This window comes from Aotus nancymaae, unplaced genomic scaffold, assembly GCF_030222135.1.
Source record: "Aotus nancymaae isolate 86718 unplaced genomic scaffold, 86718_ANA_hifiasm-v0.15.2.pri h1tg000210l, whole genome shotgun sequence".
Taxonomy (NCBI): Eukaryota; Metazoa; Chordata; class Mammalia; order Primates; family Aotidae; genus Aotus; species Aotus nancymaae.
The window spans coordinates 2633952-2646002 of NW_026988625.1; the positions used below are offsets into that span (position 1 = coordinate 2633952).

General features: G+C 49.9%; 1 protein-coding gene across 4 annotated transcripts; it reads left to right on the forward strand.

The window, feature by feature from the left end:
* The first annotated feature begins 805 nt into the window (after positions 1 to 805).
* On the forward strand, positions 806 to 11954 carry ZNF70 (zinc finger protein 70). Of its 4 annotated transcripts, none has more exons than XR_010340928.1 (2): positions 806 to 11179; positions 11357 to 11954. XR_010340928.1 is itself a non-coding variant. In XM_012454102.2 (2 exons), exon 2 carries the CDS (start codon positions 5762 to 5764, stop codon positions 7100 to 7102), a length of 1341 nt encoding a protein of 446 aa, XP_012309525.2. In that variant the 5' UTR covers positions 806 to 5522; positions 5683 to 5761; the 3' UTR covers positions 7103 to 11954. The 4 variants fall into 4 exon arrangements, 2 of the variants coding, with proteins under 2 accessions (XP_012309525.2, XP_012309524.2); XR_001107768.2 differs by having other exon boundaries at positions 806 to 7670; positions 9476 to 11954; XM_012454102.2 differs by having other exon boundaries at positions 806 to 5522; positions 5683 to 11954.
* The last annotated feature ends 97 nt before the right edge of the window (positions 11955 to 12051 follow it).

A 12051-nucleotide genomic window follows, 5' to 3' on the forward strand; every position in this document is an offset into this window, starting at 1 on the left:
CTCAGAGAGGTGCTTCCTGTGGAAGTCAGCCCCAGGATGCACACAGTTGGGGGGGGCTCAGGGTCCTGGGATGGTCCCGAAAACACTCTTGGGTCTTCGCCGGCTCCTTCTTCTCATCTCTTTCTGTGGGGGCGAGGAGGGCAGGCAGGACCAGGGCTACCCTTGAAGCAAGTTGAGGGAGGGGGATCCTAAAGGACCCTGGGACCTGTGTAGAGTGACAGGGTCGACAGCTCTGGGGCTCCACTCTGATTCCCCTGAAAACCCCAACCGCCTCAGTGGCTTCTGGCTTGCACCCAGCCCCAGCGCATGTGCCCCGAGTGCCGGCGGCTCTAGGTTGGCCAGCCCGTCCCGATCTGTTTCCTCCTCTGCTCTCCTGCCAACGCCTGCCCACCCCTGTTTTCCTCACGGCCAGCACGCGCCTCGGGGACGGCCAGAGCCACCACGCGGACCGGAGAGACTCTACTGACGGGTCCTTGTGTCCCGGCGCCCGGGAGGCTACACGCAGCGCCACGCGCCACGGTGGGACCACCGAGACGCCGGGACCTCCGCGCAGCCTAGAGTGGTCCCGGAAGTGCCCGCGGGCCGGGGGCGGGGCTCTGGGCGCTCGGGCGGCCGCGGGCTCCGCGTCAGCAGCTGCCGCGGAGCGAGGCCGCGTCGGCCGCGTCGGCCGCGGGTTGGAGCAGCTCAGGTGCGGCCCCGCCCCGCCCGCCTGCGGCCCCGCCCCGGCCAGGTGAGCTGCCCCGCCCTGGCCCAGGTGAGTGGCCCAGCGTCCGCCGGTGTGACCCGAGTCCGCCTGACCACCTGTCCCTCCGGTGGCTCTGGGTGTGCGTGTCCCCGGTTGCGGGGAAGCCTGTAGGGGCGCCACGTCGCCTCCTGGGCAGCGTGTGCTGGTCCGTGGACACTCTTGGGCCCCCAGCCAGGAAACCTTGATTGCACTAAGGGTTTGCCCGGTGCCCAGGCCCTGGGGACTCTCTAGAGGATGGGATCACAGATGCTGGAGGACCTGGGGAAGGCCCGGAGAGAGGTGGGAAGCATGGAGTTCCAGACCTTTGCATTTTCGGTCCAAAAACACTTAACATGTTGTGGGGGACAGATAAAGGATTGCCAACTTTTTATCCTGAGTGGAGACTTCAGCGTGTAAGAGCTACATAGTGGGAATGGAAAGCCTCTACGGAGGGAAGCTTGGGAACACCAGGATTTAACAGGTGGGTGGAGGAAGAGTTGCAATCTAAGGATACCAAGAAAGAGAACTTGGAAGGCATGAAAATTGGGAAGAAAGCTGTCAGCAACCAAGGGAAGAAAGTGAGGGTGGGGATGGGGTTGAGGGGTAGCTCAAAGCTTTCATGCACCCAGGCAGGCAGTGTGGGCGGGTGAAGATTTATTGTCACATCCTCGTTTTTTAAGAGAAAGCCAGACACCTACTGAGTTTTCAGTATTGGCAACTCAGGAAAATGAACAGGAAAAGCCAAACTCTTCGAGAGCCAAATATAACGTAGCAGGATCTCCAGGCTGCCAATTTGCAAACTCGGAAATGAAGGGTTTTGAGAAGGAGGTATTGGAGAGCAGTGCCAGATGGGGTGGGAAGGTGAGGACTGAGAAGAGAGGGACTTGGCAATAAGGAAGTCATCGGATGCCAGAGCTGAGGTCGCAGCTGAAATCGGAAACTTGAAATTTGTCGTGGTGCCATACATAGTTGTATGATTGTTCTTGGCAACATTGAACAGCTTAGGAGGAATTGGCAGAGAAGGCTGGGACTTAGCGGCTGTGGTTGCTGCCGACGAGGAGGTGAGGAGCATGGCGCTGCAGCGTGAGAGTTGAAGTGCCGCGCATAGTTAGACTTACTATAGATAGGGAGGGTCTAAGCTGGATGGAGAGGGAGTGAAACTGGAAGAGGAGAGCTAGGGTAAAAATGGGGGCTTGGATTTCATGAGGGCGAAAACACAAATTGAGTGAGAGAGCTGGAAGGGTTGGAGATTATGGATTGCTGAAGAGGAGGGGGAGGGGGAGGAGTTGATCAAAGAGTGTTTGAAACACTATAGGGCTGGACGAGGGGGCTCATGCATATAATACCAGCACTTTAGGAGGCTGAGATGGGTGGATCGGATGAGCTCAGGAATTCGAGACCAGCCTGGGCAACATTTCGAAACCCCATCTCTACAAAAAATACAAAGATTAGCCAGGTGTGGTGGCACGTGCCTGTAGTCCCAGCTTCTTAAGAGGCCGAGATAGGAGAATCACTTGAGCCCAGGGAGCCAGAGGTTGCAGTGAGCTGTAATCACACCCCTGCACTCCATCCTGGAAAAAGAAAATACTTTAGTCCAGTGCTTTTTTCAGAGCCAGTCTTTCTATTGGCTGAAAAAGCATTTAAAAAAATTATTCCTGGGCTGGGCGCCATGGCTCACACCTGTAATCCCAGCACTTTGGGAGGCTCAGGTAGGCAAATCACTTGAGGTCAGGAGTTAGAGACCAGCTTGGCCAACATGGTGAAACCCCGTCTCTACTAAAAATACAAAAATTAGCCAGGCATGGTATCGAGCACTTTTCAGGAGGATGAGGCAGGAGAATCACTTGAACCCAGGAGGCAGAGGTTGTACTCCAGCCTGGGCAACAAGAGCGAAACCTCATCTCAAAAAAAAAAATAATTTCTGCTAGGCATGGTGACTCATGCCTATAATCCAGTACTTTGGGAGGCAGAGATGGGAGGATTGCTTGAGCCCAGGAGTTCAAGACCAGTCTGGACAACATATTGTCTCATCTCTACAGAAAAATTAAAAAATTAACCCAGTATGGTGAGATGCCCCGGTAGTCCCAACTATTTGAGAGACTGAGGTAGGAGAATCAGTTAAGCTAGGGAGGTCAAGGCTGCAGTGAGCTGTGATTCCACTTCTGCATTCCAGCCTGGGTGACAGAGTGAGACCCTGTCTCAAAAAAAAAAAAATGTTTTTTTTCCAAGTAGAAATGAGTTCTGTTATGACTATTCTGATTAATTTGGTTTTTCCTTTTTTTTTTTTGAGGCAGTTACTAGATTCAGTATAAAGATAGTACAGATAAAAATAGTACTGGGTGCCCAGCCCAGTACTATTATCACCGGGCTGGGTGCGGTGGCTCACACCTGTAATCCCCAAACTTTAGGGGGCCTAGGCAGGCGGATCACATGGTCAAGAGATCGAGACCATCCTGGCCAACACAGTGAAACCCCATCTCTATTAAAAATACAAAAATTAGTTGGGCATGGTGGCACACACCAGTGATCCCAGCTATTTGGGAAGCTGAAACAGGAATGTTGCCTGAACCCAGGAGGCAGAGGTTGCAGTGAGCCAAGATCACGCCACTGCACTCCAGCCTGGCGACAGAGCGAGACTGTCTAAAAAAAAAATGATAATAGTACCTTTGTATAGAGTTCTGAGGATTAAATGAGATGCCACGAAGGACCTATTAGTGCCCAGCACATACTAGGAGCTCAGTGAATATGCACTGTTGCTTTCATGATTGTGTCACCTGAGGACTTTGCCTTTACCTAGCACAGAAGTTTCTGAATAGGGCTCTGCGGGGCTTCCTCAGGGGCCACAGCTCGGGGGAGGGGTGCTGAGTGTGGTGTTCTAGCTTCCTTCCTTGTCCCTGCTAAAGCACCCTCCTTCGACTGGAGCAGCTCTGCTTTTGTCTATTTTGTTTATTTATATCTCCTGGTGATGCCCAACCTTTTTGGCATCGGGGACCAGTTTTGCAGAAGATGATTTTTCCATGAATGGGTAGGGGATGTGGGGGATAGTTTTGAGATGAAACTGTTCCACCTCAGATCATCAGGCATTAGATTCTAATAAGGAATGCACAACCTAGATCCCTCGCATGCGCAGTTTACAACAGGGTTCGAGTTCCTCTGAGAATCTAATGCGACTGCTGATCTGACAGTAGGCAGAGCTCGGGCTATAATGCTCACAAACCTACTGCTCGACCTCCTGCTATGCAGCCCGGTCCCTACCAGGCCACAGACTGGTGCCGGTCCCCTGCCTTGGAAGTTGGGCATCCCTGTCCTAGACAGTTGACTTATTTGAATAAAGTATTCTTTGACCAAAACAGTTGACAGTTCTGACACAAAAACAAATGGCTTTTCCTCCGTTTGATCATTTATTCAACAACTGTGTACACTGGGATTGTGCTTTTGTGCTGGGGGCTGGAGATTCTGAAATGAAGGAGCGTAGTATTTGCCCTTAGGGAATTTTCAAGCTAACGGTGGGGGCCTGAGGTAGTCAAGAACCTGAGGGTGCAGAGAAAAGGGAACATTTGGACGAGTCCTGAAGGATGAGCAAGTGGCAGTCTGAGAATGGCAGAAGGACCTGTTAGGACCAGACAACAACAGTGCAAATTAGTCACCAAGCTGGAAAATTAGAAGTGTTGGGGGGACCAGCCTGGGAAATACCGTGAAAACTCATCTCTACAAAAAGAAAAAAAAAGAAAAAGAAAATTAAAAAAATTAGCAGAATGTGGTGGCACACACCTGTAGTCCTAGCTACTGAGGAGGCTGAGGTGGGAGGATCACTGGAGCCTGGGAGGCAGAGGTTGCAGTGAGCCAAGATCACACCACTACACTCCAGCCTAGGCAACAGGTTAAGAGGCTATCTCAAAAAAAAAACAACAACAAAAAAGAAGTGTATGGAAAGACAGGCAGGAAGTGGATTGGAAGGACCAGGTGTGAAGGAGTTGGGCTGTCACAAGATCCTAAGAAGGGAACCACCATAATCAGGCTTGTGTTTTGAATATTTGACTCTAGTGTTAGTGTAGGGCATGCATCAGAGGGAGAAGTGGAAGCCGGGGATCAGCAGCTAGTTTGGAGGCCAGCACTGAAAAGATCCCAGGAGGTAGCACTGAAGTCTGAGCTGCAGAGCGACAGTGAGGACTGAGAGGCAGAGATGCGGTCCGTGCAACCTCAGGAAGTACATAGGATGGGACCAGTCAGGTGAGAATAAGAGTGGCTATGCTGACTCCCAGGCTGGGGCACCTGGTTGGAGGGAGTGCGGCTGACCTAGTGTAAAGGGAAGAGCTCTCTTTCTCTTTCCCAGCAAAACCTAACCCCCGATGTCACCCAGTAGCTAGTCTTGCTCCTTTTCTGCAGTCCACTTCCTGGTTTTTGTTGTTGTTTGAGACAGTCTAACTCTGAGCCCACGTTGGAGTGCAGTGGCGTGATCTCTGCTCACTGCAACCTCTGCCTCCCATGTTTAAACGATTCTCCTGCCTCAGCCTCCCTAGTAGTTGGGATTGCAGGCGCCCACCACCACACCCGGCTAATTGTTTTGTATTTTTAGTGGAGATGGGGTTTCACTATACAACCAGGCTGGTTTTGAACTCCTGACCTCAAGTCATCTGCCTGCTTCAGCCTCCCAAAGCACTAGGATTATACTCATGAACCACCACACCCAGCCCTCACTTCCTGTTTTAGCTCACCTTTCTGAACATCTTCAGTTCATAGAGTCTAGACACCATGATGTGGCACTTGATTATGTCTGTCTGGCCTTCAATTGTCTCTGGTAAGCAAAACTTGCCTCTAACTCATTTGGGACCATCTTAAGGGCAAGATTGTGTCTTAGGCGTATTTAGTTGTTTCCACCATAGAATCTAGGACAGGAAGCAGGCACATATGAGCTGCTTGACTCCCCGACTTGACAGCACTCCCCGTTTTCTTTTCAGATTGTGAAAACAGTGAGTGTGGCCCAAAGAAGAACATTTTTAAAGAGATAGAACCATTGGAGGTGATAGCAGACTCACAATGGAGGTTCCCCCAGCAACCAAGTTTGGCGAGACCTTTGCATTTGAGAACAGGTTAGAGTCACAACAAGGACTTTTCCCAGGGGATGACCTGGGGGACCCTTTTCTTCAGGAAAGAGGTTTGGAGCAAATGGCTGTGATCTACAAGGAGATCCCTCTTGGTGAGCAAGGTGAGGAACATGGTGATTACGAGGGCAATTTCAGTCTGTGTGCAAGCCCTGTTCAGCATCAAAGTATCCCCCCAGGAACCAGAGTCCAGGATGATGAGCTGTTTGACCAGACCTTCCTCCAGAAATCCAGCTTCAGTGTGTGTCAGATAATCCACGGTGAGGAACCCAGCCCACCTGATTATGCAGAAACAGACAGGGGAGACTCAGGACCTAATGCACCTCACAGAGCCCCACAACCAGCCAAGCCCTATGCGTGTCGAGAGTGCGGGAAGGCCTTCAGCCAGAGCTCACACCTGCTCCGACACCTGGTGATCCACACCGGGGAGAAGCCCTATGAGTGCAGCGAGTGCGGGAAGGCCTTCAGCCAGAGCTCCCATCTGCTCCGGCACCAGGTCATCCACACTGGGGAGAAGCCCTACGAGTGCCGACAGTGCGGGAAGGCCTTCCGCCAGAGCTCCGCCCTCACGCAGCACCAAAAGATCCACACCGGAAAGAGGCCCTACGAGTGCAGGGAATGCGGGAAAGATTTCAGCCGGAGCTCCAGCCTCAGAAAACACGAGAGGATTCATACGGGAGAGAGACCTTATCAGTGTAAGGAATGTGGGAAGTCCTTCAACCAGAGCTCGGGCCTGAGCCAGCACCGGAAGATCCACACCCTAAAGAAACCTCACGAGTGCGATCTCTGTGGGAAAGCTTTTTGTCACAGGTCACACCTTATCCGACACCAGCGGATCCACACCGGGAAGAAACCTTACAAGTGCGATGAGTGCGGGAAGGCCTTCAGCCAGAGCTCCAACCTCATTGAGCATCGCAAGACCCACACCGGCGAGAAGCCCTACAAATGCCAGAAGTGCGGGAAGGCCTTCAGCCAGAGCTCCTCCCTCATCGAGCACCAGCGCATCCACACCGGCGAGAAGCCATATGAGTGCTGTCAGTGCGGCAAGGCCTTCTGCCACAGCTCCGCGCTCATCCAGCACCAGAGAATCCACACTGGCAAGAAGCCCTACACCTGCGAGTGCGGCAAAGCCTTTCGGCACAGGTCAGCCCTCATCGAGCACTACAAAACCCACACCCGAGAGAAACCCTACGTGTGCAATCTGTGCGGCAAGTCCTTCCGGGGCAGCTCGCACCTGATTCGGCATCAGAAGACCCATTCTGGGGAGAAGTTGTAGAAAGAGAAGCCCACACAAAGCTTGAAAGCCTCTGCCAGATGGAGCCCTTATCCACATCGCATGGTCTCTAGACCCCACCTACCTCCCTGATGCTGAATGGAAACCCTCCGACCTAAGCGCTCCTGAACCTCCCGCTAGCAGGAAGGCCCCGCGTGTCCCCGCCAAGACCGCCAGCTCTCAGCAGGTTTCCTGCGTGGAAGGGAAGGCTGGGCAATAGGGAGGGCAGCCGGAAAAGAGAACTGGCCTTCAGTTTCTCCTTCTTGCATTGGACTCCCAAGCCTACAGGATTCCATTTTGTCCTGGCTTCACTTTTCCCAGAATCCAGAAGAAGAATAAATGCCAAGAGGGAGAATGTCAAGTTAAACCCAGGAAAATATCAGATGAACTCTTTAAATCAGGCTGCAGCCTGGCACTTTTAGAAGACAGAAACCACACTCACAGTCCAAATCAGTGGAGGAAAGATGAATTCAAAAGTAGATATGTCAGCAGCAAAGTGGAATTTTCCGACTGGGTTGGGCATTGGTAGGGACGACCGAAACAGGTCAGCAGAGCAAAGGCAGGTCTAGAGGTGGGTCTTGGGAGTGGGGGTGAGGGTGGTGAGCCCCTGGGCGTGGTCTCTTAACCCTCTCCTTAGCCCGAGGTCAGTTTCCCTCAGACAGCTCTGTTACAGGAGGGTAGAGATTTGGTCCTGTTGGCCAGAGGATGTTTGACACCTGGGTGTGACTCAGCCTGGGCACTGGACATGATTGCCCTCCAGGAATAACCCCTCCAGGAATAATCTCTCTCAGATGCAGTGTCCCCAAGACCACAGTTTGCCTTGGACATCAGCAGGGCTGGGTCTGGTCTGGTCTAGCAGTGATGCAGCCCTTCTGTCCCAGTGTCAGGGGACCTGGGAAGCTGGGTGGCTTGTTGGAGGAGGCCGTGGTCCAATCAGAAGGTCTGGGTTCAAGTCCCAGTTCCACCCCCTCCTACCTGTGTGAACTTGAACAAGTCCTGTAACCTCCCCAGGCTCCATTTCCCCATCCAAGAGTTGGGTAATGGGACCCAGCCGTGTGCCTCTAAGGGTTGGTGCCAGGCTGTCATTTAGAACTCGGCCACATGTGAAAGTGCTTTGGCAACTATGAGCAGTCATGGTGACTGAGGACAGAGACCCAGAGTGACCCCTGCCCCACCCCTGTGCATTTCTGCAGACTGAGAGATGTTCCCATTTGGTGTCTGAGCAGTGGGACCTCTCATTAAACAGGGCTTTCCCTCCCTCCGCCCCTTACAGCCTGGGCTGTGTATGCCCTCGGATGCAGTGTCCCACGCAAGGACACTTCCTCTTGGACGCCGTCCTGAGCCTCCTATAGTAGCAGCATCATTCTGTACTTCCACATTCTCTCTGTCCTCCCTGCCTGCCAACTGGAGTTCACGTGGGGCTTGTTTAAACAGTACCATTGCCTGTTTCACCCAGACCAGTTCAGTCAGCCCCGATGGTGGTATGTTTTAAAGCTCCCCAGGTGATTATAACTTCCTAGCATGTGGCCAGGCTGTGGGCCCTGTGCTGTGCTTTTTTTTTTTTTTGAGACAGTCTTGCTCTGTTGCCAGCCTGGAGTGCAGTGGTGGGATCTTGGCTCACTGCAACCTCTGCCTCCTGGGTTCAAGCGATTCCCCTGCCTCAGCCTCCCAAGTAGCTGGGACTACAGACATGCACCACCTCGCCTGACTAATTTTTTGTATTTTAGTAGAGACGGGGTTTCACCATGTTTGCCAGGATGGTCTCAATCTACTGACCTCGTGATCTGCCCACCTCAGTCTCCTGAGGTGCTGGGATTACAGGCGTGAGCCACCATGCCCAGCCGTGCTGGGCTTTCATGCATTCCCTGACAGCTTCCAATGTCAGCCTGCTGTCTTTGGATGAGCAGAGCTTGAAGGCCATTCTGTCTCAGTGCCCCCACTCCTCACTCCACCAACCTGGAGCCTCAGGGATGGGCTCAGGCAGTGCTGGTCAGCTGGGCGCTTCGAAAGTGTGTGTCCCAGGCCTCGGGGATCTCTTTAGTTCTGGCTTCCCTCCGGCTCAGAGCTAGTGGGGAATGAGGCAGTCTAGGCTGTTTTGAAGTTCCCTAAACATTTATGGCTGGGCTAACAGACTTATCACGGTAGCAGTGGCTATTTCAGCTGCTCAGAAGCTCAGCATGGCCCTTATGCCTAGTTTTGATTAATAAATATGGGAAAGCCATAATTGTTACTAAGTGGGGCTTGGTAGGCCAGAGATTTCCAAATGACGGAAATGATGGGCTGGAGAGGTCATGGTGAGAGTTCTGGCCATGCCTCTGTCTAGCCCGTCTTTGCTACATATGTGAAACATTTAATCAGCACTCTATTGTCCACCAGAACCCTCTGCGTGACCAGCTAGACCGACTGGGTGGTGCCCTGGGCATTGCCTGCAAGTGGCCTGTCTCTATCAAGAGTGAAGAGAGAACGCTAGGATGCAGTTGCGACAGCAGGCGACACCAGGCAGGGGCCTCTGAAAGATCTACCTCCTCTTTACCCTGCCCCGCTCTCCCACCGCTATCATCGGGCAAATGTCTGTCACCTACCTTTGGTCTCTTCCTCCCCATCCTTCCTGCACACCCCAGCCAAATTGATTTTTAAAGCATCACTTTGCACAAGTCACCACACTCCTTAAAACCAACTTTCAGGAGCTTTTCTGCATGTAAACCCTCATTTCAGCCAGCCTGGTTTCCCCCACTCTGAGCAAGCCACATGGAGTTCAGGCTGCCCCTGCTCACTCCAGTGTTACTCCTGTCTCATAATTCTGTGCCGTTCTCAAATTTTGAAACATGCACTTTCTCCTCTCCCTCTCTCCCTCTCTTTTTCTTCTTTTTGTGTAACAGGGAGGTGACGATCCCCCTCTCCCCCAAGGGTTAACAGATAAACATGATAAAACCAGGTACTTTTCTTTTTTGGAAGTATGAGCAGAGCCTCAAAATGTTCATTCTGTTCAAATTCTTTCCTTATTTTATTTTATATGTATATAAATTTTTTTTTTTTTTTTTGAGACAGAGTCTCGCTTTGTTGCCCAGGCTAGAGTGCAGTGGCAGGATCTTGGCTCACTGCAAACTCCACCTCCTGGGTTCAAGCAGTTCTCCTGCCTCAGCCTCCTGAGTAGCTGGATTACACGATGCCCGGCTAATTTTTGTATTTTTAGTAGAGATGAGGTTTCACCATGTTGGTCAGGCTGGTCTTGAACTTCTGACCTTGTAATCTGCCTGACTAGGCCTCCCAAAGTGCTGGGATTATAGGCATGAGCCACTGTGCCCGGCCAGCTTATTGGATATTTTTAAAAACCCTCTCATTCTATTTAGATTCTCAAACAGTGTAAAGTTATACAAGCTCATCCCTGCTGGTATTTTAATCAGTTATCTTTTAATTTAGTTGTTCTTTGTTTTTGTTGTCCTGCCTTTTTTCTTTTTATGGCAGTGGTTTACTTAGACGTTGTTGAGTGTTACAAAACTCCAGCTCTTGCTTTTGTTTACTAATCTCATTGTTCTGTCTGCATATATGTATTCTCCTTTTTGTTTGATTACCTTATAATTCTAAAATCACTTAGATATCATTAATCATATTTTAAATATTTCTAGTATGTAGGTACTTTGGTCTATGTTTTTTTCCTCTTAGAGTTACAGCTTTGTCTGCACTTCGTAAGTTTTGCCACGTGGTGTTTTTTGTTACAGTATTAAGAATTTCCTTTTGGCCCAAGTGTTATTATTTAAGAATATTTCTAAGTGATGAATGCTTAGGGTATTGCTGCTTAGTTCTTACTGTACTGTGGTGTCAACATTTCTAAGAGTCCATAGGACTTCTTTGGGCCTGAATATATTATCAATTTTTATAAAAGCATTTGTATAATCTCAAAATGTGTTTTTATTCTACCAGTTCTATTTGTTAACTCAATTTTTTCGTTATTTTATTCAAATCCATACATTCTCTGGCTTTCATTTACTTTAGAGTTCTCAACTTGGGGTCCATGGCCTGCCTAGGAGTCTTGAGCACGCAGGGGTTTGTTGCGGACCCCTAGGGATCAAACAAAGCTGGGTATGTGCAGGGAGATGTTTTGCTGGGACAGGGATCTGTAGTATTTGCCATATTTTTAAATGCCTCTGTGACACCAAAACCGTTCAGAATACTCATTTACTTGATGTAATCATAGTTTGATTTTTGTGTTTTTTCCTTATATATTCCTGTTTCACTTTTTGTTTTTTTTTGAGACAGAGTTCCACTTTTGTTGCCCAGGCTGGAGTGCAATGATTTCAACTCACCGCAACCTCCACCTCCTGGGTTCAAGCAATTCTCCTGCCTCAGCCTCTGCTGGAATTACAGGCATGCACCACCATGCTGGCTAAATTTGTATTTTTAGTAGAGATGGGGTTTCTCCATGTTAGTCAGGCTGGTCTGGAACTCCCGACCTCAGGTGATCTGCCCTCCTCAGCCTCCCAAAGTGCTGGGATTACAGGCATGAGCCACCATGTCCTGCCTCCTGTTTCATTTAGTTTCTGTTTATCTTTATATGTATTGTTCCTATGTTGTGAAGTTTTCTCAAGTCCTTTTTGAGAAATAGGCAGGGTATAAATTATCAGTAAGTATCATGCTGGGGCATATATATTTAATAGTGATATTTTGAAAAACTATGCCTTTTAGTACCCTCTTTGTCTCTTTTACTATTTCTAGCCTTAACTTCTCTTTTCCAAATATTATAATTAAGCCTCTTGCTTTTCTTGAATTTGCATGGTAGAGTTTAGCTTAGCATTTTATTTTTAAATTTGTGTATATATTTTGCTATACATCTGTACATAAACAGCAAATTGTTAGACTTTGTTTTCTGATTCTTTCTGTCAAATTCTTTTTCTGGCTATACAAGATCTATCAACAATACTATTGTTAAGCAAGGCACAATTTATTTTCATTTT

Coding starts and splice junctions, on each gene's coding strand:
- ZNF70 (XM_012454102.2), top strand. CDS start 5,762: ATGGAGGTTCCCCCAGCAACCAAGTTTGGCGAGACCTTTGCATTTGAG.